The sequence below is a fragment of the Centruroides sculpturatus genome, unplaced genomic scaffold, assembly GCF_000671375.1.
Source record: "Centruroides sculpturatus isolate CEXI.00-Female unplaced genomic scaffold, Cexi_2.0 scaffold171, whole genome shotgun sequence".
In the NCBI taxonomy this organism is placed as follows: Eukaryota; Metazoa; Arthropoda; class Arachnida; order Scorpiones; family Buthidae; genus Centruroides; species Centruroides sculpturatus.
This window is the reverse complement of record NW_019384470.1, coordinates 884213-911898: the sequence shown is the minus strand read 5'-3', so window position 1 is coordinate 911898 and position 27686 is coordinate 884213. Positions and strand designations below refer to the sequence as shown.

General features: G+C 28.7%; 1 protein-coding gene across 1 annotated transcript in view; it reads right to left on the bottom strand.

Annotated features, from left to right (window-relative positions):
* Nucleotides 1-988: 988 nt before the first annotated feature.
* LOC111621133 (CSC1-like protein 1) overlaps nt 989-27686 on the bottom strand; it is a 101667-nt gene continuing 74969 nt past the window's right edge. Inside the window, exons 21-26 of the mRNA XM_023363204.1 lie at nt 24388-24444; nt 19073-19235; nt 14079-14184; nt 10698-10865; nt 10512-10624; nt 989-1075 (exon numbers count right to left, since the gene is read on the bottom strand). Of these exons, the coding sequence (XP_023218972.1) occupies nt 989-1075; nt 10512-10624; nt 10698-10865; nt 14079-14184; nt 19073-19235; nt 24388-24444 (694 nt within the window). The remainder of the gene's footprint in view (nt 1076-10511; nt 10625-10697; nt 10866-14078; nt 14185-19072; nt 19236-24387; nt 24445-27686) is intronic.

Here is a 27686-nt window from a genome sequence, read left to right as displayed (position 1 = left end):
TTCTATGCATTGTTATTAATATGGATGAAACACACTCTTAATTATCAAAAATATAGAAATCATGATAAATTCAAGAACAGTATTTTGCAAAGTTGTGGAATTTTAAAAATCAAACAATTTGTGATATACAATGTTGCCACTTAAAAACATTTTGTGGTTTCCCTTTTTGTGATTGTGCTCTCGTAGAATCTGATGTGCCTCAATTATAACTGTTCATTTCTAAGAAATAAGTTAATTAACTTATCTATTAAGATAATTAATAGATGATGATATGTTCATCTAAATATTTTATTAAATTAGAATTTATTATCAAACCTATATTTGAAACATTTGTTTTAAAGGTTTTCTCATGTTTTAAATCTTACTTAGTCTAGGAATGCATGTGGGTTTTCTGTTGCATGACAGAAAATCATATGTGCATTCTTATGCTAAAAATAGGTCTGGTTACATCTTTTTAATCACTACATTTATTTCGTAGTTTATGCATGTGTTCATATTTTTTCTGTGCGCTTCACTTTTATGACTAAACAATCACACATGTTACATACTCCTAAGCCTATTTTTTTTACATATCCTTTAATAAAACATGATAAGTTTTAAATTTTGATTTATTTATTTTTGATAATTACTAGAATTTTAGATAAAATGTAATAAACAATAATACTCAAATTCTAAAGTAAACACTGTGTATTTTGGATTGAAATTCTCAAATTCATTGTACTGAAATAAAATTTTTTATAAATAAGTATTTTTGATTTAAATATAATTAAATCATTAATAGATTTTGTTAAATAGAACACAGAGTACTCTTAATATTTATGAGATGGTATATTTATAATCAAGCATTCAAACAAACAATCAATTCTTGTTTGCATTAAATAATTGGCTCAAGTGCTTTTAGCACTATTAGTAAATTATAAATTTTGGATAAATCATTTGTTAAAGTTAGTTAGTAAATGTTAATTAAAATACTATTTTACTTAAATACTTAATGAATCCTTACTTTGTTTTCTGAAGAAAATTTAGGAGTCTGTTCTAGTCCACTTCCTGTTAATTCTACTCTTTGATTTAAATGCTAAAAAGAAATTTTTAAAAATATAATTTTTAGCTGTTGATTTCATTTATATATAAAAAAAATCAAAGCAACAAATTCATGAATGCAAGCCAGCCTCATCTACTTCTGACAATATATCAGTTTCGTCATGAATCAATATAAATTTAAAATTCATGATCTTATAAGTAATTGTTTATCTATAGTTTGTATAATATATAATTTTAAAATGTAGAATAATTAAAAATTTATACTTTTAAACTAAATATATTTCAAATATTAATCAGCTATTCAGGTTAAACTTATAAATCATTAATTAATTTGTGCAATTTTATTATTGTCAAATGTAGATATGACTTTTCTATTTGTTTTATTTATATTAAGATTCACAGTTCAAACAAACTGCAAATAATTCTTATGAATGAACCAAATATCTGTTTTATTAGATCTTCTACTAAATAGACAAACATGCACTGTTGAACTTTAGTACAGTAGAGCGTTGTTTATCCGAAACGTCGGTTATCTGAAAGAATTCCAGACGGCAAATTTAAATTTTCACTAGTGCTGTGGTCCTGCAATCTTTGGCTATATCTTGGGCTACTCAAATACTTGTTTTTTGTTGATGTGTGTTTTTTAGCTGGCAGCACTGACACTTTTGTGTGGTGTTATTCTGAGGCCTATGTGTCGTGCTGAATCGAACGTTTTTGATACTAAATTAACTTCTAAAGTATATTTTCTTTTTGTTTTTATATTTTTCAATATATTTATTTTGTTTCTACATAATAAGAAATAATTTTTAATGATACAATAGCCACGATTATTATTTTAAAAAGTTTACATTAGGCTTAACATCGACGAAAATTTAACGTGAAGCGACATGCAACAAAGAAAAAGTTCAACACGGGATAGGTTAATATATTTTTTCGTACATAATTGGTTATCTGAAAAATAAGTTATCCAAACAACCCCAGTCCCCAATTGATTCGGATAAATGATGCTCTACTGTACTTTCAAATTTTACAATTCATTTTCAAGCATTGAAACATTAAATTTTAATAAAAATAAAGATTCAAACTTCTAAAACCTATTCAAAAGTAATAAAATTTTAAATTTTAAAAATTTGAAGCAGACAATTATGCATATTGCTTTCTTTTAGCCTTCAAAAATTACAAAGCTTTAATTTGATTTTTCAAAATTTATCCAGTCTATTTCCAAATTCTTTTCTTTTACATCAAAAACTGAAAATATCCTTTTTTTAAATCTCATTTTCCTATTCTTAAACTATTTCACACTGTAAATAACTTTTCCTATTAATACTCTTACTATCAAAATCTCTCATATATCCAAAGTTTTTTGGACTGTGCTATGTCCTTGTTATGATTATATTTTTCTTAATTATGTAAAACTTAATGTGTTCACTAAGATACATGGATTATCATCCATACATATTGTGTAAAACATCATAATATAGTGCTGTTATTTAAGAAAACATTTACACATGAAAGCTTAAAACAAGAATTATCTGATATAGTAATTTTTTTGTATGTATTGATCACCAATGAACATGACATATTTGAGACATCGAAGTTCTAGGAATGGATCAAAAAAATCAAAATGTGTTAAGATATAAAGAATTTTATTTAATATTTTACAAAATAATCAAACCTGGGCTTCAATGTATTTTTTCTCCAGTAATTTCTCCACTTCAGGAAACATTTGGAAAAAAATCAACTTCTTTCAGGTACTACTAAATCTTCCTTGATTCATCTTGTATAAGTTCTATTCATTCAAACCATTTTACTTTTACTGTATTTTTGTGTAAAAGACCCATGGATCATCTATCCTTAAAAGACAAATTTTTAAGTGGTGCAGATTATCCAACTTTAAATGATAATTACAAATGCCCACCTATGGGGTATGCTCTGTAGGTGTGAGGGTATATGATGAAGCAAATAATGCAAAGATTTTTTTGTTATAGCAATTTTCTGCAAAGTATACACCATCATAGGGTTATATGTATTAAACTACAATATTTTTTTTAAATTTTGATGAAGAAGTCTGTAAGAACTAGATTGTGGGAATAAGATAGTTGCAGAATAGCAGTTTGGTCTCTACAAGGAAAATGGTTTAAATCAATAGAATTCATACATGACAAAAATTTGTTTGCAGTACCTGAAAGAAACTGAGCTTTTAAAATGTTTCTCCCAACAATTTTCTAAATTCAGAAAAGTACAGTGGTACCTCAGGATACAAAATTAATCCGTTCCGAAACTGAGATCGTATCATGAAAATGTCATAAGGTAAATCATTTTTTCCCATACGATTACATGTAAAACCAAATAATTTGTTCCAACACGAAAAACACACCCAAATTAAAGCTAAGTAGTACATTTAAAAAAAATAATTATACTAAGGAAAACACTGAAAAATGTGTTTTGTAGTTGTAAATGTATAAATAACCATAATAGAATAATAATTGATTTAAAAAAATGCAATTTTATTTGCACTTTACCTTTGAGGATAGACGACGGTGGAGGTGTAAACTGGTGGAGGAAGAGAGGGAGAAGGGAAATGATACTAAAACTTAACTTACATAACATAATGTAACAATAACTTAAAAATAACTTAACACTAATTTTTTAATCTTTTCTGTTTCATATTTATTTTTAATTCTTATTCACTGCTTTTTGCTTTCTTTCCTTCACTTCCACCAGCACTTTCACTGGATAGAGGTCGCTTGGTAAAATATCTATCCAGAGGTTTGGCTTTGCCTACTTTTTAAAATGTTTCTAAAATGACTTAGGCAAATGTCATTACTCCGAGCAGCAATACGGCCAGTGTGAACCTTTTTGGGATGTTTCTTTTCAATAAAATTAGTCACTTTCTGATAATACCTCAAGATTTCCTTTATCGAGCGAGATCCTTCCACAACGAAGCAAACGCGGACTGAGACCGATGAACAGAAATGAATAAAAAATGGCGCTGCAAACTAATGTAATGTCGTATGGTGAGTTTTTGTTCGTATTGTGGAGCAAATATATGTTTGAATTTCGTGTCGTATCCTGAAAATTTCGTATGATGAGACGCTCGTATCCTGAGGTACCACTGTATATTAAAGCTCAGGGTGATTATTTTGAAAAATATAAAATAAGTTTCTTTATGTCCTAACACATCTTGTATATTCTTTAGGATCTAGAAACTTATAAAGTGACAGTATTCTGTTCATTAATTAAAAGAAAAGGGCAATGAAAATTTCCTCAAAATGGAGCAATTTGGAGAAAGAATTAAAATTCCTAGAATAAACAGCAGAAAAATATGACATTAGTGAGAAATATGATCTAGTAATGAGAAATAGTTATGTTTGTGTGAAATTAATCTGAACAGTTATATAGTCTAAATTAATATATGTGGGGGAAAAAGATAGCATAACAGGTGATATAACAGAGTATCTATATTGTAAGCAGAAGTTTTATCTGATGTGAAACTCAAATCCACAGTAGAATGTCAGTTATCCAAAATAACATGGAGTGATGCTACTTCAGATAACAAAAAATTGGATAAAATAGATCACCATGGCCATTTCAAATAAAAAATTACAAATATGAAAGATCTATACAGTAGCACTTTCATGCCTCTATGCCTTTGTGAATTTAATTATATATTGTACAAGAACATTTTTACATCATTTATTTTACAGCTAATCAATATCAATATCAAGATTAAAATAATAAGCTTAAAACTCATATTTTTGATAGTTTTAAGAATAAAAATGTATATTATAGTAGTTACATTTTAATATGAACAAGCAATTATTTATTGTGAGATCATCACAATGCCAGGCTGCAATTTTTAATTTAATTCATTTAAAATATATGCTCTCCACCTCAAATTAGTAGTATCTTGCCCCTGTACACAGTACAGTACATCATACTTTTCCTTTACTAATAGAGTTGTGACAAACATCTATTAACTGCTATCAGGAGAAACTTTTGAATTGAAATAATATGACTTCTGGTTTGCACAGAAGTTCATATATAGTCACTTGGAGCGTTCTACCCCTAAGGTTTACATATCTGGTCTCAGAGTTCATCTATCTAATTCCATTCTCAAGATTAAGGAAAGATGAACGAATGGACGAATGACAGTGGAAATATAAATATACACATCAACTGAAAACCAATATCTTAAGCAAATACACCTACAACTGCCATAAATGATCTGGCTATATTATGAATATATTATAATTATTAATTTTAATAAGAGATGGCGCCTAATGCCTCACTCTAGTGGCTAGTGCCAAATTCACTTCTAATCTATAATTATATATCCAAAATATAGCCTCATCATTTATGGCAGTTGTAGATGTATTTGACAGTGGAAATTTCTAGGTTTACAATTTTTTTCAAATTGCAGCCCATTGAAGCTAAATAATAAAAAATAACAGAAACAAATCATTTTGTAATGTGTGTTATCATTTTTAAACTTTCCTTGAAGAGTAGAGTATTAACTTTCATGTTTGCCTCAGATAATGCAGAACCTTGGTTAATTGGGATTCTACTGTATATCTTTTCCAAAATTTTTAACTTATTTAATTTTTGTAATTTAAACTTTCTGTCATCTGACAGTAAGATTAAATAATTATTAATCTTAGTGCCAGATGGCAGTCTAACAACCTTTAAAAAAATTCTGTTCTTTAATTTAAAAAACATATTTAAAAATCATCTACAATTTAAATTTATGACTAGCTATAGAATTCAAACTTTAATTATATTGAACTTTTACGTGAATTATGAAATTTGAAAGCACTATGATAATCTAGTGCCCTTCAAGTATGTGTTTAATTAACAGATATTTTGATTATTTTAATAATACAAATTACAACTAGAATAAGTAGCACTAAAATCCATTATTTTTGTAAGCAAACAAAAATTGTTATTTTTAAGGTTACTAAAAAAAACTATATTTAACAATTGAAATGTTTTTGTCCTAAATTTAGGTCATCTTCAGCAAATAGCAAATTTTATAAATAGAATTTGATATACAGAATCAATCAAATATTAAAACTAATCAAATCTTACAGAATATAACAACTAAACACAAATTTAGTTAAAATCAAATATTTAAACAACAGATTTTCTAGATATAAATAATTACTTGTTTTGTTAATTTTCTAGCTTGCTTATAACTATAAAATTAACAAAACAAGAAACTTTGTGTAAAGATAGGAAGTTAGGCTGCTATCTTATATTAAATTTAACAATTATATTAATTTTAGAATTTAATTTGGCCTAAGGATTTTCTTTCAGAATGTTCTAAATTATTAAATTTGTTTGTTTCAATAAATTATTGTCTAGCCTATCAAAGCTTAAAAATCCAGCATTTAAATATTTTGATGTGTTCTAATTTCATTTATAAAATTTGTTATTTCCTGAGACTACCTAAATTTAGGCCAAAAACATTATAGAAAAACTATATTTAACAATTGAAATCATACAAATAGCAGTTTTTGTTTGTTTATTACAGTATGGTGCCAAGCTTTGCTGATTTTTTTCCCATTATTTTAAAAAAACAAATTACAAAATGCATTCAAATTAAGTTATCTGTAAATATGAACCCCTCTAATTTTCAGAAAAAATAAATTTTTGTTACTTCTTTTTTACATCTTTTTAAAAACAAACTTAAAAGTGTGATGATGATAACTGAATTAAAAAGATTATTTGTATATTACTCTTCTTCAATTATTTATCCAAAATGTATTTTCTAATCTTGTTTTTATTTAAGAAAACTAAAAAAGTAATTTCCTATTCAAGTGAGCAGTAAGTGGTATTAAGTCCCATTTAATGCCACTTGCTGCTCAAACTGGCTCATTAATTTTTCTAAAACAAAATTTTTATCAGTTTCATATTTTTTACTTTATTGTGATAAGAATACTTTGTTAAAAATATCATTAATCATAACTCTGACTTTGTTTTTATTGAAAAATTATGTTTGATATCACTTAAACTAAATGCCTTGTAGAATGTATACAATGGAAGAAAATTAATTTTCATATCTATTGAATTTCTGTAAAATATTAAAATATTTTAAAAATAATTCAATTAATAAATTTAAATAACTAATTAAAGCAAATTTCCTATAAGGTTTCCTATTTTCATGATTTTCAGTATAAAATCTGCCAATTCATTTAATTCTTCCATTTCTAAAATGGAATGTTATTTTATGTAAACTTTTTCAATAAATCAATAGAAAGAATATATGCTGTCTTACATGCATATGTATGAGAATCCAGAGAAGAAATAATTTTATTTTAGTAAAGAAAGTATTAAATTAATGTCACAATTGATGCATTTCTATCAAATTCGTGGGAAAGGGAAGTAAAACTTTCTTTGGGAGAGATGTTATCACAAATCTCCAACAAGCATCTGTCCATTTGCATCAGAAATAATATCCCATCAGATGTTACAAATCCTAAAACCCAATTGGAGGGGAATTTAGAATAAAAAAGAGAGAAATCACGATCTCAGGGCAGCCACACAATGATCTACAGACTGCCATAGAGGAAGGCTAGTGGCCATAAACAGACTCTGCCATATAGAAGCACGAAAGCCATACAGGGAGCATAGCCCATCATCCATCTCCAAATCAGAAGAGAAGCTCCTCACATCGACTGGACTATATGTACTAGTCTGTCAGAAGTATTAATAGACATATCATTGTAAATTCTCTTGGTATTTAGGAGAGTACATAGTTGATGTTTGATTTAGCAATCGATTATTTCTTAGTGTAGTTTAATTCTTATATTCATTAAATTTTGCTTTTAGTTTGTTTAAATGGTCTTGTTCTTGATCTTAAATATATGCTGATGTCTTATTGGGAGCCCACAAGTCCTCCCCTCGGAAGAAAGTAATAAGAACATATTGCAAGCCTAATGCACAAATTAGGCTGGTGTCAGGAAATATTCTAAGGAAGATCATAAAAACTTCCTATTGACAAAACAAAATGATACTATCATCCCATCCACTGACAAAGTGGGCGGATCTTTCGGATCTGAAGCTGAACACAGGTGAGAGACAACCTTCTCTTTGCCCTGTATTCCCACATATGCAATTATTCAAAATTACCAAATATGCTATTGAAACATGTAGATTTTTATGATATGTGCTTGTACATGCTTATTAATATTAAATAGGGTAACTATACCAGTAATTGATATTATAAGTTTGTTTAAGATTTGATATGTTGAAAAACATGTAAACAACATATAAACTTTATTTTATGTAAAACGTCATTTTGAAAGGTGTACTTTTTCCTTTACTGATAGATAGTCTCAAAATTATTAGAAAACAAATAATTTTTGTTGTGTACAAAAATCCAGTAATTGCCATCTACAATTAAAATTTAAATATAATTACAAACTATAACCTATAATGTTGTAATGTTTGTAATATCATTAATTACAAATAGAACCTTTCCTTTTTTCTAAAATATTGTAAAAATTTGATCAACTTATTCTCAACTGTAATATTTGACCAGTTAACTGATATATCAAAATCTAATTCAAAAGTAAAAGTAAAAGCCTCAGTGGCTCCTCCTTTGGAATAATTCTTATACTACGTATTTTTAATTTAATTCTCTAACATTAGATGAATAGTTTTCATGTTTAACTAGCTTATTTTAAAATTTTTAATTTCTAAATGGCAATAAATGGTACAGTTATACTATATGGTTTTTGATATAGAAATGTATATTCTGCTTTTAAGTAAAAGCTTATATAGCAAACAATATATTTTAATATTTTTTGAAAAGAAGAAAATTAGAAATCATATATTCACAGTAAATTAATTTATTGTTTATTATAAACGTAATAATTAAAAATAATTTATTTTATTTTGTTTGAAATATTGGGTTGTCTGGAAAGTTCTTAGTAATATTTTAAAATTTAGTCTTTAGTCAGTGATATGCAGTGTTATTTTTAATGACTTCTTGCCATATATTTTTCAGCTTTATCATTCCATATTGAAAGAACTTTCCTTTTTTTTTTTTCTTGCACAGAAAACACTGCTCCAAATGATTCTGCAAATTGTTAAAGTTCTTATCACAAAGGGAATTCTTCATGGACTGAAATATTTGATAACCCAATGCTGCAAGGTCAACTAAATCTGGTGAGTGAAGTAAAACATCCCAGCCAGCCTGCCATATTCCAATAATTTTTGTCATGTTTTCAAAGACATGAAACAGCCTGGCATTGTCATGGTGAAACATACCATTTCTGTTGGTCAATTCTGGATGTTTTTCAGATATTGCTGTCTTTAGTCAGTCCAATTAAAAGTAATATTTATCAAAACTGATTGGTTTTGTGGAAGAAGCTCATAATATATGATTCCCTTTCAGTCCTATCAATCACATAGCATAACTTTTTGAAAGAAAACTGGCCTTTGGAGTGATTAGTGGTTAATGATGGTTTAGTTTGCTTGTTCCATGATTGTTTTCAGCTAATATCATTACAGATGATCCACTTTTCACCACCTGTTATAATTTGTCTCAGAAATGAGTATTTTCATTATATTTTAGAAGTGACCATAAACAGAAATTCAATGTAATAAATTTTTTCAGTCAAATCATATATCAAAACATCATAGTAATTCACATAACCAACTTTCTTTAAATGGTCAATACAGTACTTTTTGATGAGTTTATTGTTTCTGCTATTTTCCATGTTGTGTAATGAGAATTATTTTCAATTAATTTTTAACTTAGTCATCTTCAATGTTGTAAGCATGGAGCATCTTTTAGGTTAAAATTACATGCTTTAAATTTAGCAAACATTTACAAACTGTTGATTCAGCAACAGCATTATCACAATAGGCAACACATTTCCATTGCTATTTACACATTTTTTTTTCTTTCCAGGAAAAAAAACAAATGTCAATAAATGCATCTTATTTGCTTCCAATTCAATAAAGACACAGATTAAATATAATTTGAAATTCCTAAAATCTTTTCTTTGTAATGAATAAATTTCAATATCATGAGGATAAGGTATCTATGCATTACATGCATAGATACCTTATCCTCATGATATTGAAATTACGGTATCTATCCATTACATGCATACATACCGTATCCTCATGATAGCATCCTCATTACATGCATATATTCTCATTACATGCATATATTCTCATTACATGCATATATCCTCATTACATGCATAGATACCTTATCCTCTTTAATGGCTTTGATATCTTCCAGTGTGTTCAATTTTCATTTATTAAAAATAGGTATGAACTTACTGGACAACTCAATAAAACAAAATAAATTCATATAAAACTATAATAAAACATATTAAAAATATCTTATACAATATAATTCAGCATTTTTTAAGATTTTAAGAAAATGCCAAATTATAATTAATGTAAATATTTTTATTTTTTCTAAATAATTATTCTTACAAAATTCTTACTTTATATGATATAGGGGTAAGCTGGCGAAACCAGTTGTGAGAAACTCGAACAGAAAATATCAATAACGTAAAAACTAGAATTGCAAGACTAACAATTGTTATATAATTCCAGCCTGCAAAAGAAAAAATATTTAACAAACCATTATTGTTTTTTAATTTATAAATATTTAGTTGTACAGTACTTACCTATTCTGACATATGAAAAGAAAAATAAGAAGACTTGTAAAAGAAACACAGCAATGATTACAAAATTGATTGCTGTTGCATGAATATTTTGACTGATTTTTGAAGGAGCATAAGCAAAATATATATTGTGTCGGTCCACACAATGTTTGAAACAGAGATACATAAGACCTGAAGAAAATACATATACTGTATACATTACAAAACCTTTTTTCCTTAATTATAAATATTAAACACATTTAAATTAGTTTTGCTCCTTAAAAAAATTAAAAATAGCTGTTCTTTAATTTCTTGTTTTTTTATTTACTTTCAAAGTTCCTAATTTGCTATCTAGATATTGACAGAATTAAAAATAAAATACTTTGTAAAATGATATAACTCTAAGCCTATTTTTTTTACATATCCTTTAATAAAACATGATAAGTTTTAAATTTTGATTTATTTATTTTTGATAATTACTAGAATTTTAGATAAAATGTAATAAACAATAATACTCAAATTCTAAAGTAAACACTGTGTATTTTGGATTGAAATTCTCAAATTCATTGTACTGAAATAAAATTTTTTATAAATAAGTATTTTTGATTTAAATATAATTAAATCATTAATAGATTTTGTTAAATAGAACACAGAGTACTCTTAATATTTATGAGATGGTATATTTATAATCAAGCATTCAAACAAACAATCAATTCTTGTTTGCATTAAATAATTGGCTCAAGTGCTTTTAGCACTATTAGTAAATTATAAATTTTGGATAAATCATTTGTTAAAGTTAGTTAGTAAATGTTAATTAAAATACTATTTTACTTAAATACTTAATGAATCCTTACTTTGTTTTCTGAAGAAAATTTAGGAGTCTGTTCTAGTCCACTTCCTGTTAATTCTACTCTTTGATTTAAATGCTAAAAAGAAATTTTTAAAAATATAATTTTTAGCTGTTGATTTCATTTATATATAAAAAAAATCAAAACAACAAATTCATGAATGCAAGCCAGCCTCATCTACTTCTGACAATATATCAGTTTCGTCATGAATCAATATAAATTTAAAATTCATGATCTTATAAGTAATTGTTTATCTATAGTTTGTATAATATATAATTTTAAAATGTAGAATAATTAAAAATTTATACTTTTAAACTAAATATATTTCAAATATTAATCAGCTATTCAGGTTAAACTTATAAATCATTAATTAATTTGTGCAATTTTATTATTGTCAAATGTAGATATGACTTTTCTATTTGTTTTATTTATATTAAGATTCACAGTTCAAACAAACTGCAAATAATTCTTATGAATGAACCAAATATCTGTTTTATTAGATCTTCTACTAAATAGACAAACATGCACTGTTGAACTTTAGTACAGTAGAGCGTTGTTTATCCGAAACGTCGGTTATCTGAAAGAATTCCAGACGGCAAATTTAAATTTTCACTAGTGCTGTGGTCCTGCAATCTTTGGCTATATCTTGGGCTACTCAAATACTTGTTTTTTGTTGATGTGTGTTTTTTAGCTGGCAGCACTGACACTTTTGTGTGGTGTTATTCTGAGGCCTATGTGTCGTGCTGAATCGAACGTTTTTGATACTAAATTAACTTCTAAANGCTAGTGATGTGGCACTACAATATTTGGCTATGTCTTGGCTACTTTATTATTATTTTTGTTAAATTTTTGCATGTTTTAGCTGGCAACACTGGCTCGACCATGAAAGGGAGACCAGTATTTAAATGAGGCTTAATTTTCTAATTATGAGTGGTTGTTTGTTTTGTGAGCAATAAAATAATTTTAAAATAATTTTTAACTATACAATAGCGACGATTATTATTTTAAAACAAATTTGTTAGGCTTAACATCGATGAACATTCAACGCGAAGTAGGTTAATAGCGATATACTAATTACACGGGATATACTAATATAATAATATACTATACTAATAATGTATTTTTTCATACTTTTTGGTTATCCGTTTATTCAGTTATCCGACAACCCCAGTCCCCAATTGAGTCGGATAATCAATGCTCTACTGTATTTACAGATTAAATTCATAAAATTTTGATATTTTGCTGAGAAGTTCCCACCTGAAAAGAAAACTGGATATCTAAAATAGTACCAGTTTCAATTTTTACTTCTTGTACCAGTTGATTCAAATAAGAAATCTGATATGAGTTTCCCTGTTTTATATGGTTTAATTCAAGAATTTTTTACTCTCATACCAATAGCTTTTACTTTCATTCTAAACTTATTCAAAAACAACCAAATCAGCCAGGTTTAACTGATCAATCAGCCAGCTAGATAATTCCCCTGATCAGTCTAAAATATTTTTAAATTTATATTAATTAATTTATTTATTTACTATTTTTGTTTTAAGATAATGTGATATTGAGTATCAAAGTATGAATATTGTTTTGTTGTCACTAACCGAGACCTGTAAAAAAATCTGTAGTAAAAGCCAGCTGACACTGCAGATTCAACACCTAAATATTTTTCCTGGAAAAAACAATGTTACAGCAAATAAAAATATAATCTAGGAAAATAAATTTCTTTAAAATTATTTGTCGATTGCTCTTAATTATATTCTAAAAATCATGCCAAAGGAGAAAATTCTTTGTTACATAGTGAGTCTGAAATTACTGTATTTTAGGAATATAAAACATGACTTTTGTTTATTAATTAATTAAAAAACCCTGCATCTTATGGGAGATCGTAATTTCACATATACATTAATGATTTCCTCAAACAGCTTTTAGTAGTCTTGTATTAAGAGCATCTTTCTAATGAAACTAGGCATTTCAAGTAATCTAATGTGTATGGCATAAAACAACTGAATCTTTTTGCACTTTTTGAAGTTGTGCACTTTTTGCACAACTGATTCTTTTTGCACACTTGTAACTTTTTGAATGTGAACTATTTGACTTAAATGTATTTAAAAATGTATTAAAAAGTATTTTTCATCAATTTTAGCAAAATAATTTCAGTAAATAATTATTTTCTGTAAATATAACACAGCAAAACATATAGCCTATATTCTACATTCCAAATTTAAGAATATTTAATGGCTGTATAATAAAAATTTTAAGTTGCTTTTGTACTTCTTTATTTATAATGTTTTTCATTCAAAGAAAAAGTATGAGTTTCTCCCAAAATGTTTTCTGGATAAGTTACAGATGATATTTATAACATGATTAAAAAAGAAAAAAAATATGAATTCCATATGATAAAGACATTACTCAAAAATTGAACTNAACTTGATACTTAAATAAAAACTTTATAGTAAAAATTTTTATAGCTATTTTTCAAAGCATTATAGTTAAAAATTTAAAAACAATCTTCCTTCTATATTCTCTTTTAAAACTTTAAATTATGAAAACATATACTTACCAAATGGAACAACTAAAGGACAAGCTAAACTGTAAGTTATAACTACAGCAAATACTAACAGAAACCATGCGTACTGTACACCAAATTCAAATTCCCACATTGCTGCCTAAAAAATAAACATATTTTAAACTTATTAATAGCAATAATAATATATATAACATATTTTATGTAAACATAGTACTTTTTATAAAAAGGAATAACTGAAACAAAATATTTTCACATTAAAAACTGATAATTACATTTTACATTATTATTGATTGATTATATGAAAATTTCAAAAAGTTATAAAATTAAGCATTTTTAATAAAAGTTAAGGATACCATTTCTCAAATTGAATATATTGCAAGATAAGAAATCTCAAAAAAAATCAAAGAATGTCTAGAAACTTTGACTCAAGCAAGTTATCATTATCATCATTAAGTAATTTTGAATATGTCAGAATCCAAAATTTCCATTAATTAGTTAATTGTGTAAGGCAATCTTATAGGTATATAACTTCTATTAAAATTACATAACCTTATTAACTTTTAGTTCATTCTGTTTCATTAATTCTTTAACATAAATAAAAAATAAATAACTCCAAATTGTCAATAAATGAAGAAAAATGCTTTTAATGAAGTCTTCCTTCCATGACAACAGAGCATTTTTTCAACCAAGATTATGATAATACTAAATATTAAAGCTTGAAACTGTTAGAACATTACTAAAATTAACAAAAATTAAATGAAATATATTTTTCATTACTCCATTAAAAACAGTTTTCTTCAAAATAAAAAATTATTATTTTTGATCTTATAGTACCTCACTTCTACTGAATGACTTATAAGAAGGAAAAAACTGATTTACAGTAAAGCATCGATTATCCAACCCCCGATCAACCGTCACATTGGTTAACCAACCGTTCTAGTCGGCAAAAATTTCAAATGTCCACTAGTGATGTGGCACTACAATATTTGGCTATGTCTTGGCTACTTTATTATTATTTTTGTTAAATTTTTGCATGTTTTAGCTGGCAACACTGGCTCGACCATGAAAGGGAGACCAGTATTTAAATGAGGCTTAATTTTCTAATTATGAGTGGTTGTTTGTTTTGTGAGCAATAAAATAATTTTAAAATAATTTTTAACTATACAATAGCGACGATTATTATTTTAAAACAAATTTGTTAGGCTTAACATCGATGAACATTCAACGCGAAGTAGGTTAATAGCGATATACTAATTACACGGGATATACTAATATAATAATATACTATACTAATAATGTATTTTTTCATACTTTTTGGTTATCCGTTTATTCAGTTATCCGACAACCCCAGTCCCCAATTGAGTCGGATAATCAATGCTCTACTGTATTTACAGATTAAATTCATAAAATTTTGATATTTTGCTGAGAAGTTCCCACCTGAAAAGAAAACTGGATATCTAAAATAGTACCAGTTTCAATTTTTACTTCTTGTACCAGTTGATTCAAATAAGAAATCTGATATGAGTTTCCCTGTTTTATATGGTTTAATTCAAGAATTTTTTACTCTCATACCAATAGCTTTTACTTTCATTCTAAACTTATTCAAAAACAACCAAATCAGCCAGGTTTAACTGATCAATCAGCCAGCTAGATAATTCCCCTGATCAGTCTAAAATATTTTTAAATTTATATTAATTAATTTATTTATTTACTATTTTTGTTTTAAGATAATGTGATATTGAGTATCAAAGTATGAATATTGTTTTGTTGTCACTAACCGAGACCTGTAAAAAAATCTGTAGTAAAAGCCAGCTGACACTGCAGATTCAACACCTAAATATTTTTCCTGGAAAAAACAATGTTACAGCAAATAAAAATATAATCTAGGAAAATAAATTTCTTTAAAATTATTTGTCGATTGCTCTTAATTATATTCTAAAAATCATGCCAAAGGAGAAAATTCTTTGTTACATAGTGAGTCTGAAATTACTGTATTTTAGGAATATAAAACATGACTTTTGTTTATTAATTAATTAAAAAACCCTGCATCTTATGGGAGATCGTAATTTCACATATACATTAATGATTTCCTCAAACAGCTTTTAGTAGTCCTGTATTAAGAGCATCTTTCTAATGAAACTAGGCATTTCAAGTAATCTAATGTGTATGGCATAAAACAACTGAATCTTTTTGCACTTTNATTTTTGTCCAAATACGTTTCATAGAACTGTTCCAAACCAACTTGATGGAATTACTCCAACGTTTCAGGGTTTACTTACTTATAGAATCGATATGGTAGAACGGCTACTTGGTTAAAGTAGTTTGAACTGTAATTATAAATATATTAAATATGTAATTTTATCGTCGATTGCAAAATCTTTCCAGATGCACTGGCGATAATAAAACGAAACTACAGAATAACACGTAACTTTGTCAAGCTGGACTGAAAGTAGTTATGAATATGAGCCCGACAGCATTGTGAGCTTCCCGAAAACGCCGAAGACCACAGAACATATAGCCTATAGCTGAAGTTGAAGTCTTATATTAAATTTTATCAACACTTAGCGTCGGACAAAAACTAAGTAACCTTGAGTGTCAAATAGCAGGATATTTGAAATAGCTGATAATCTATGAATTTTTCCAAAAATGAGAGATATTTCAAATTTCTCTTAGCTATATTTGTATCATGTATTTTTAAATACATGATACGAATAACTCATGAGGTAATGTTCTTTTGGTGATATGTACAATAAAGTTAACATTTACGTTCATTTGATCTAGCTCTGCGGGCCTCGTGTTGGCCATTCCTGTTCTAGCTCATACTCTTGATGTTTGTGTAAACGAGGTTCTGTTTAATCTCGTTGGCATATTATCATTTCTTTAAAGAACATTTATACAGTGGGTGATCGATTAATTGAACATAATCCGTTCCTAAACTTTGTTCGTTATCCGAATTGTTCGTTAACCGATTATCGATTTACCATAGGTTTTTATGGGAATTTGATTAATTCGTTCCGGAGACTCCAGAAAAAAATATATACTTTTTTTACTACGTTTATTTATATTTAATAGTAAAAATACATATATATGCAGTCTTGCATTTTTATTAGTCATGTTTTTTTCCATTTGTGGGAGTTAAAGAATCTATCCAATGTCGATTGCTTTTCTCTTTTATTCAGGATTTTTCAGAAATAATTAATAGTATTGTAATTGTATCTCCAACCCCAGTAACCTTATTCTGGTATGGATGTCACTTGGATGATCATTGTTCTGACATCCTCCCACTTCTTCAAAAGATCTTTAGTAGCAGATGTCAACATTGGTCCTCTTTCGTCTTCCTCTTTTTCAAAAGAAAACACATCGCTGAGTTTCTTGGTATTCTTCATTTGAGAGTTCTTCTGTTGTCAGATCAGTTTCAGGTTCCATTATGAGCTCTAAAATGTTCTTTATTTCTCAGATATGATTTTCATTACTCCATTAGCAGCTTGAGACCTCTTGATATATTTTTCATAGCTAAGATTGTGCCTACTGTAGACCTGTTTAAGCCATACTGCCTAGCAACTTCAGACATCTTGTGCCCACTTTCTACCTTGGCTATTATCTCTTACTTGGTTTCTATGGTGAGCACAGTTCTTGACAGTCCTCTTTTTAGACTCCATAATATTATCAGTTTCTTTTTTAAATAAAAAGTTCAGAAAAGCACTTACAAAAATTCAGAGAACAGAGAACAACTAGCCCACAAAAAATTATTTAAATGCAAGGCCCAAATGAAATTCAAAATTTGATATTAAAATGTTAATGAATATCTTATGGGAAGTTAAACTTTCACCTTTTGTAAATAAACCCAGATGCAAAACTTAACAAGTGCCCATTCAACAGTCTCATGAAGATTATAAAAAATTATTTGTCAGAAAGGTAAACAAAAAGCTGGAATTACAAGGGAGCGTTTCAAAATTCGGAGGAATCTGATCGGTATTGGGTTGAGTGTCAATGTTGACGTCTCCTGCACTCCGAAAAGTTTTGAATCGTTGCCTGAAGACAATGGAAAATCAATTGGTATTCATTATTTTCCGTTGCTTCTTTTTATGTTTGTTCAGTAAAGTGTTCATTATCTGAATATGTGTTCATTGTCCGATCATAAAAATCTTTTGCGAAAGTGTTTGTTATCAGATTTGTTTGCTATCTGAACTGTTCGTTAACCGATTACCAACTGTATATTGAAGTGTGAAAGTGTGAAAACATTTAGCTGTTTTGTTTTACATTATGTTCTATTTAACCATTAGACAGTAAATGAAATTCCTAATTTCATTAAACAGAAATATACACTAATTTAACTTTTCAAGAAGTAATCAGAAAAACTAGACTTATTCAGAAACAAATGTTTATTAAAGAATGTGTTAGCACCAGCACTTTAAGAAAGGGCAAATTTTAGCATCTAGCTATGACATATATATCATAAAAAATTTAAGCTTTAATAAAATTCTGAAAAAATGAACTTTGATCTGTAACAATAATTATTTATTTCATTACCTACAGTTCTTTTCCCTATCAATTGCTGTTACTACTAATTCTGTCTGATAATTAATAAAGAAATTGAGTAACATTATTGGCAAAGCTAGTGCCTAAAAACCAGACTCATACTATATTTTGATTCTACAAATCTCTTTTTAATTGTTTAAAAAATCTTTTTGAAGCTAATTGTTATGTTTTTGAGCAATTTTTAAATTCCTTTCATAATTTTGGTTGAAATTTTTGCAAAAATTGAGATGAATATAGCAATACAAATCAGGTGTTCTACCAGCTTTTATATATCCAAGTTTAAAATACATTTCTATTGAAGTTTTCTTTGCTATAAAAGTTTTTATAGCAAAGAAAATGTGGTTGTTACAATCACGTATTTTCCTATTGAATAATTACAAAATCTTTTGTTTTTGAAAGAAAAAACAATATTATTATTATTCAATTTTACAGTTAACTTTTATTAATAATTGAATGATATATATATATATATTAAAAAATGTTCGTACCTTTCTTATTGTAGCATACTCTGCTTTAGAACGAGAAAAACCAAGATAACATGCATACAGAAACAACTCAGGAAAACGAATTAATTCCATTGCAGTTCCAATAAATGTTGCAGTAATTACATAGTTAACATATAATGCACCATTATCAGGAAGAAAAATACATCTGTCAATAATAACAGAAATATTCTTTTAAAATTTCTAAAATTAATTGAATTCAACAAAAGAATACTAAAACATGATATACTTTGAATTATATAATATATTTGCTTTTTTAAGTCACATATTAGATTTTTTTGGCAACTAAATAGTAAATTATGGCCAATAGCAATAAATTTTTTAAGTGTTTTTTTTTTTTTAATTCTTATATATCAAGTTTTGATAATAGAAGAATGTGTAAACACAGCATTCATTATTTTATGTATACAGTGTGTATCAGAACTCCTGTAACAAACTGACAGGACCAAAATTGCTTGTGTTGATCCCTATTATCACCCCCTATGAACAAGGTGTGTAACAGACACCTTTAGGAAATGCAGAGGGTAAATATTTGGTGCTGCTGCTCTTGTTTGCTATCCTGTGAAGTGCATACATTTTACTGTTTACAAGTAGATTTTATGGAATCATTCTGAGAAAAATGGTAAAACCCAGCATTTGCATTATTAGCAGGTAATTAACAATGTAGAATGTTTAAAGAGAAGATGTACCCTGTCAGTTGTATGATGACTATGCATTATACTAACATGGATTATGTCAATATGCTTTTAATTTATGGTGAAGCTGGCAGTAATCAGAGGGCTGCCCAGTGACTGTATCATGAGCATTATCCATGTTTTCTAGTTCTGTTGCTCAGGGTATTTGTATGTGTGTATCAAGTGGTGTTGATGCATCAATGGCTGAAACAAGCAGCTTTGCTTAGACAGATCTGGGACTAGTGTGCCAAAGATAACCTAAATTCTGGACTTTGAAGAATAGGTTTTGGTGCATACTGTGGTGAATCCATTAACAAGTATAGGAGTACTTGCAAATGCTCTAGCAACCAACACAAGTGTCTGGCAGGTCCTGTATAGGCAGCAGCTGCATCTGTATCATCTGCGACAGATAAAAGCATTTAGTCCAGTAGACTGCTTCATTGCTTGATGGTTACTCTGACAGTATGTTAAAGAACCTAGATTTCCAAAAATGGTGTTATTTTCAAATAAGGTGTCATCTACCAGAGAGGATTTATTTAACTCAGGGAATGGTCATATTTGGGACTACAAAAACTCCCATGGCATGAAACTCCAGAGCATTCCAATGCAAGTTTGCTATCAACATGTGAGTAGAAATTGTAGGGTAGCAGCTAGAGTTGCCACTACAGTTCCTGCCTGCATGGGACCATATGTGCTACCACTCCATCTCAATAGCACGTTATACTTGACATTTCTGCAGAAAGCATTGCCAAAACTTCTTCAAAACTTCTAGAAAAACCTCACTTAAACATCTGCTTGACTCTGTTGAAAAACCAATAGCATGAATTGTGGCTGGTCTGGATCATAACATTCCAAAACTTGGGCATAAACCATAACATGATTCAAAGATGTGCAATTTGCAATACCTCCTATATGCAGTATGTACAAAAAAAAATTCTTTCCTTATCCATTTCCTATGTGTACATTATAGACAGGTGCACTGGGTACTGCACAGTTGCACTTGCTTTTGTATTTCTGCTTTTTGTCTTCAAATTTATTACCACACTAATGGCAGAAAACATATAAATTTACATAAAAGTACATAATTACACAAAGACAATTAAATTATTTCTTTTTACAACATAAAAAATTTAATCGTTGGTTTTTAACACTTTGTTAATTGTAAAATTTGTAAAATTGATGTTTTTCCTACTTATATTAAAAGGTATACCTGTATGAAAAAATTTGGTATTGATATTTGCACAACACAAACAATTTTTGCATTTTGATTTTCCTACACATGTGCTTTAAAGGGTAGCAAGCAGGGATAACAGCACCAAATGTTTACCCTCTTGTATCACCTAAAGGAGTTTGTGACACCCTTGTTTCATAGGACCAAATTTGCTTGTACTGACCTCTACTATCACTTCTCTCAGTTTGTTACAGAAGTTCAGATATACCCTGTATTATTATTATATCATTATTATTCCAAATATAAAAATAAAATAATCTAAGATAATTTATTACTGATCCTGAAAAAAATTATGACATTAATAATAATTTATGAATTTCACATAATCACATTTGCTGAGAATTTAATGATTAAATAAAGTTTTGTTCAATTAAATCAATTTAGAAAAATCTAAAGTTATATTAAATTAAAATTTATTTAATCATTAGATTTCTCATCAAATAAGCAATACATCTAATTACAGTGTTATATTCATAAATGCAAAAATACTATCAGCATTTTCAATAATAAAATTCTTCTTCAGGGTACTTAACATTTCTTAAATAGTAGAAAATTAAGTAAATCAAACAGAATTTAAATAGGATATCCTTTACTTAACACTGTAAAATCCACCAACATTTCACATATATGAAACATTTCATAATTTCATGAATATATGAAATTTAAAATACATTAATAACAAATACACATCATGACAGAAAAAAATGCCACATGAAATGATTAAATTGAATGTACAGTACATAAGTTAATAAATTATTAATAACTTATTCATCAAGTAAACCTGATTGAATCAATTATTTTTTCTATTCTTTAGGAAGGGAATAAATCTAATTTACAATGAAGAAAAACTAAGATTTTGTTGCAATGCTATGCAAATTGGAATGTATGTTTAAACTGAAACATGAAAGTTATTTCAATTTCAAATCAATCATATGATAAGAACCAAGATAAAAAAAAGAAAACTGGTCTGCTAAGTTTGCTTAGCAGACCAGTTTTCTTTTTTTGCAGCCATAGAAAGTCACAGAAGCATATTTCTGTGACTTTCTACGGCTGCAAAAAAATGTTCTTTATTCTGCTACATAAAATAATATAAAGTTTAAAAAGATGAAAAACTGCTTTTCAGATATCAACAAAAACCTTTCCATCAACAGATGCACTTATCAGAGGTTTCATTATAAGCCTATGTATTGTACAACCAATTGGTCTCCACATTGTATTTGGTGGAAGCACAACAAATGCAACAACTGTGAGTTGAATTTGGAGACAGTTGTTAGAAGAAGGAATATAGAGGAACTGCAGCCTACAGACAAATGTCAGAATATGTTGATTACTACATCAATGATTACACACAATAGCAATCCCATTACTACAACTGACTACATTCCATGAAGTCTATCAGGAGAATTGGGGGTTCTAATATTGACACTACTTACTAACTATTACTTGTAGATTGATTGTGGCAAGTTTGTGCCCTACCACCATTTCAGAAGACTACCCCTCACCAGTCTATCACTGTAAAAGATTGCAGTAGTTTTACCTGAGCTATTTAGCATGACAAGTGGAAGTATGTTCAGCAATGAATCTTGCATCTGCCTGAGCACTGATGATTGCTGATTGAGTGTGGAAGAAACTGCTGAGCTGATCTACTGCCATTCATGAGCATAACACAACTCAATGTTGAGTTATGATTTGGAGTGCAATCAGCATCAACAGATAATCACCTCTAGTACATATAACAGATACAATGCCTACATACTGATATATTGACGATGTGTTTCAGTCTTTGTTACTGCATCTTCAGGATAACAAAATGCCATTTTTTAGCTATAGCTAGATAACACTGGCATGTAGTCCCTACAAGATATGCAAGTATTTCTCTGGACAATAATCGCCAAATCTCCCTCCAATTGAGAACTTATGGGATATTATTGGCCATTGGGTGAATGCTTCTGCCTAATGCTTTCAAAATGAAGGTAAATTGTGGACCATAGTATTGACTATGGTCGGCATTTCTCAGGATGCGATTTGAAGATTCTATAGACTCAACGTCATGCTGTGTTGCCAAATTTATCAGCCGACTGGGGTCATAAGACCTAGTGAGTTAGGCTGAGTTACCATATATATTTGGCTACTAGATCAATAAAAAATCTCAAAATTAAATTCATTAATTCACAATCTACTTGTTTGTGTATTTACTAGTTTAGTCTCATTTTGTATATTCCTTTAAAGTGTGGCATTTTCTCTATCAAATACTGTATTGCTAAATCTGTTATTTATATATTTTAATTTAAAAAATATTTTAAATTTAGTTATAAAAATTATAAAAATAAAATAATATACATAATTTCAAACATTTTAAATTCATTAAACAATTTATATAATCCCTGCAAACTTGGACTTCTCATAGCTCAGACAAATTTTTTGAAACAACAATGTTTTTCTTTTTTTGTACAGTAAGTTAACACTTAGGCCCTGTACACACTAGGCGTTTTTCAATGTGCGTTAAACGCTCGGCGTTCGACGAGCGTTTAGCGGAGCGTGCGCACTGGCTCAGTTTGGAAATGGATGTGGAAGTGATTGCTTGTGTGTGGCTCCTCTATCGTCGCTATAAAAGATGACGGCAGAGGCAAAGAGAATTTTGGGTGCACCCAATATTACGAGATAGACTGACAGATGAAATGTTTGTGACATTGTATCCAAAACTAAGACAAAATAAATTCAAGTTTTTTAATTCTTTTAAAATATCTATAAAATCCTTTGACGATGGTTGGTCTCTTTTAGATTTCATCAATAAATAGATCAGTATCGAAATGATCGTTCTCCATTTCAGCACATATATCTCAAAGCGCTCGGCTGACGCCCGCAAAACGCGCGATCGCATGTACGGTAACATGGCAGCACATATATCTCAAAGCGCCCGTAAAGCGCTCGCAAAACGCGCGTTTTAACAAAAATCTATAAGCGCTCGCAAAACGCGCGTTTAACGCGCGCTTGGCTTTTGAGTGTGTACGGCTACATAGAACTCTTGGTTCTTTTAAACGCGCGTTTAAAAGCGCGCATTGAAAAACGCCTAGTGTGTACAGGGTCTTATTGACAATGGAAAAATTATAATTAACAAGTATTTGATATCTAGAAGTATTTTCAATATTGTACCAGTACATTGCATTACTGTATTTGTTAAGTTACTAAAGTCACTAAAACTCAGTAAAACTTCTGTATAGAGCTGATCTTAATAAGTTATTGTAGTGTATACCAGTCTGAGTTAGCAGGGATTTACTGTACATTGAAAACACATCAATAATACTTTGTTTACAATGTAAAAAAGAAAACTTTTTATTGTTGTATTTCTATTTGATTAAAATTTTATTTATTAAAAAGTATTTCTAAATTTTTACCTCCATCGAGGAGAATGGCCTTTATTTTTCAAAGTTGTTTCTATTAATACACGTAAGCTGAAATAAATAATTGTGATTAGTTAAAAATAAGTTAAATAAGTTTTTAAACCTATTTTAGTTATAAATCATTTATTAATAAAATAAAAACATTAAAAATTATAGTGATTAAAAGCTTGTAAGTACAGTAAAAGCTTGTTAATAGTGCTGGAATGGTGACTAGAATGATGCTGAATTAACAAAAGACTGGCTTACAGGATGTTTGTGTAGCAACATCCATCCTTCATCTGCTGAACAGAGATAGTAATGACCTAGATATGTGGGTTTGGTTATTTTCCTCACTTTACCCACAAGATCACACGTGACCCCTATCATACTTTGCTTGCCATCCACCTTTTTGTGATCTGAACTTTCATCACCTCCTTACAGACTTTTAATTGAGACTGAAAATACTTTTTAAGCATACTGTATGATATTTTAGTTGGGTTAGTTTAGTTTATTTCATTGTCATTTTGTTTCTTTCATGTTTTTATTGTAGTTTAGTTTATTTTCATATTTATTCTTTCACTCCAAATTACTGTTACAAATTCATTTTATTTTATTTTTTTAAATTAAACAAAAATTCTGTTCAAATTTTAAAAAATTGTGATCTTATAATCTTAGTGTTTTTCCTTCTCTGATTTTACATGGATTTGACTGTTCTGTATTTTCATATTTTCACAAAATTTGATAAGCATTTGAAGATACTGCTGTACATTTTTGTACCAGCACAAGTTGCTGTATGCTGCTGATTTGTTTAAGCAAATCTTTTATCAGTCTGATGATGATATAGTGCATGTTGACAAACGTTGCTTGTCAATGTGAGATAAAGTGAGAAAGTTAACAGAATTGCTTCATTTGTATAAAATTGTTTAATATCTTGACAAAGTTTATTTTTTTGGACACTTTCAAACATGTCTATGGTATGTAATTGCTTGTAGCTCTGTACTTTCTTTGCATAGAGGTTGTTTAGTACAATGTGAAGATTCATCATTTTGAGTATGTGTAACAAAGGCGCCTTTCCACAAGTTTCAAAAATTTTATGGTGTGTTCAATTCCTTGCACCATATCTTGTGCCTTCATTCACTTCATTTTTTTCAGCATCAGTCAAAACTTCCACAACAGCTTCACTTTCATCTGTGTGTAGCCACTTGTCAATTTCATTTTCTGAAAGATACATCATTGGAAATTCGTGGATATAGCTTGGAGAATCATTTGTATATTACTGGCAGATCTTTCCTTCATAAACAGAAGATTCCTTATCATAGAACAGATTTTCATTTTGTGTAATTATGTACTTTTATATAAATTTATATGTTTTGTGCCATTAGTGTGGTAATAAATTTGAAGACAAAAAGCAGAAATATAAAAGCAGAAATACAAAAAGTCTTGGCAGATACTTTGGCTTGCTGTTATGCAGGCCAAAGTATCTGCCAAGACTTTTTCAGAGTAGACTTAGAAACATTGTTTTATGACAGTGCTTGCATTGGCTTACACTGTGTCTTTAATGTTGTCCACAGATTACAATTCAATATTCCTGAAAACATAATTCACTAAATTTCCAAGTTTCTCCACAGATTCTGAGTTCCCGATCCATTGGCTGAATCAATGCCATAATGTGTGTTGGGAGATATTTTGTGAATGTTTCTACAAACAAGCTTGCAAGGGGCTTATGCTTGATAATTGTTGAGCATAAGAATGTCTCTACTATCTTTAAATAATCCTTCTTTTTAAAATTCTCATTGGTGGCAGGAACAAACATGGAAAAATCAGCTTTTGAAAATTAGAGCTGTCATTCAAGTACTCAACTATATTTTGTAGCATACTGACAAACTTGTCAAGTTTTTAAATGCCCTTAACCTTTTAAACATCTCTACAGAACCAGCTTGATGGGTGAGGCAATGAGGTGACTGCCTCAAGCATCAAAATGAACAGTCAAATATGTCCAAAAGAAGAAAATACATAAAAATAATAAGATAAATACAATGAAGTAGTGTGAATATACTTTAATTTTGTTTACAAATAGCACTTCTAGTGCTAACACTCTTGTATGACCTCTCTATTGGCAAATGTTCTGGAAAAAGACAACAAAAACTGATTTTGCCCCAGATTCAAGTTACTATTATGCTGGTATTGCTTGCTTATAACCATAAGTTTGAGTTTTTACATATGACAGAAGCATTTGCACTCACAATCACTATAATTCTATCATTTTGTTTAAATCCCTTATACTAAGTTTATACTAGGAAAGTTAAACTCATTAAATTTGAATGTTCACAATTATCTCAGTAAACTAGGTTAAATTGTCATACTTTATCAAACCAAGTACTGGTAAATATTAATCAAAATACAAAATAAACTTAATACAGTAAGTTAAACTCTATGCCAAATGTTATAATATAAGAATAGATAAAATAAACACACTATCAGATGGTGTTAAAATCTTTTTTATAATACAAGTAATTTTAAGTATACAGAGATGATTGAATTGTCATGACAATTCAATTATCTCTGACTTGAAACAGAACATCACTGTGTGCAGTATAAAATTCTCAACATTTAAACATTTAAAATTCACAACAGAATTTGAGGCTGACAAATACAAGAATGAACAAAAATTTACAATAAAAGGTGGAAAGGAACTCCAAAACATTTTTATGGCATGAGTCCACGGTACATTATATGGGACAAGTAGGGTAGTGTGGCATCGTTGAAAAGTTTAAAAAGTGAAATCCACAAGTTAGGATGTTCAAGTGTGAATGTATTGCACAGGCACGGGCAAAGGAGGGCTTTCCAAATAAATAATACTCTTTGATCTGCACAACACTTGAGGAGGGTGGTCTGAGTGCACAAAGGAATGAAATTGGACTCTGACTATTTTGATCAGTATTTTGAAGCAGCTACATTTTGTGTTATTCTCTTAGCATGACTTGCAGCATTCTAACTGTAGTGCCAATAAACAATGTATTTTCTCCCATTGTCAGGTGCAAAAGCAATTCAGTGAAAACTTAATATAGGAATATAGGTAATAAGCAATGATATGTATATTATAATCAACAGATGAACCCAGTGTTGTCCAGGCAAAAAACAACAACAAAGATTAAGATTATTAGATTATTTCATACTTCTAATCCTTCTATTCTAGTAGCCCAGAACGCCCCCTAGTGGACGTTCTAGCAGCAGCAGTGTCATTCCGTCGTATAAATAATAAATTCCTATTACAAATAAAAATAATAATATACTGAATTTCTCATGGCTTACCC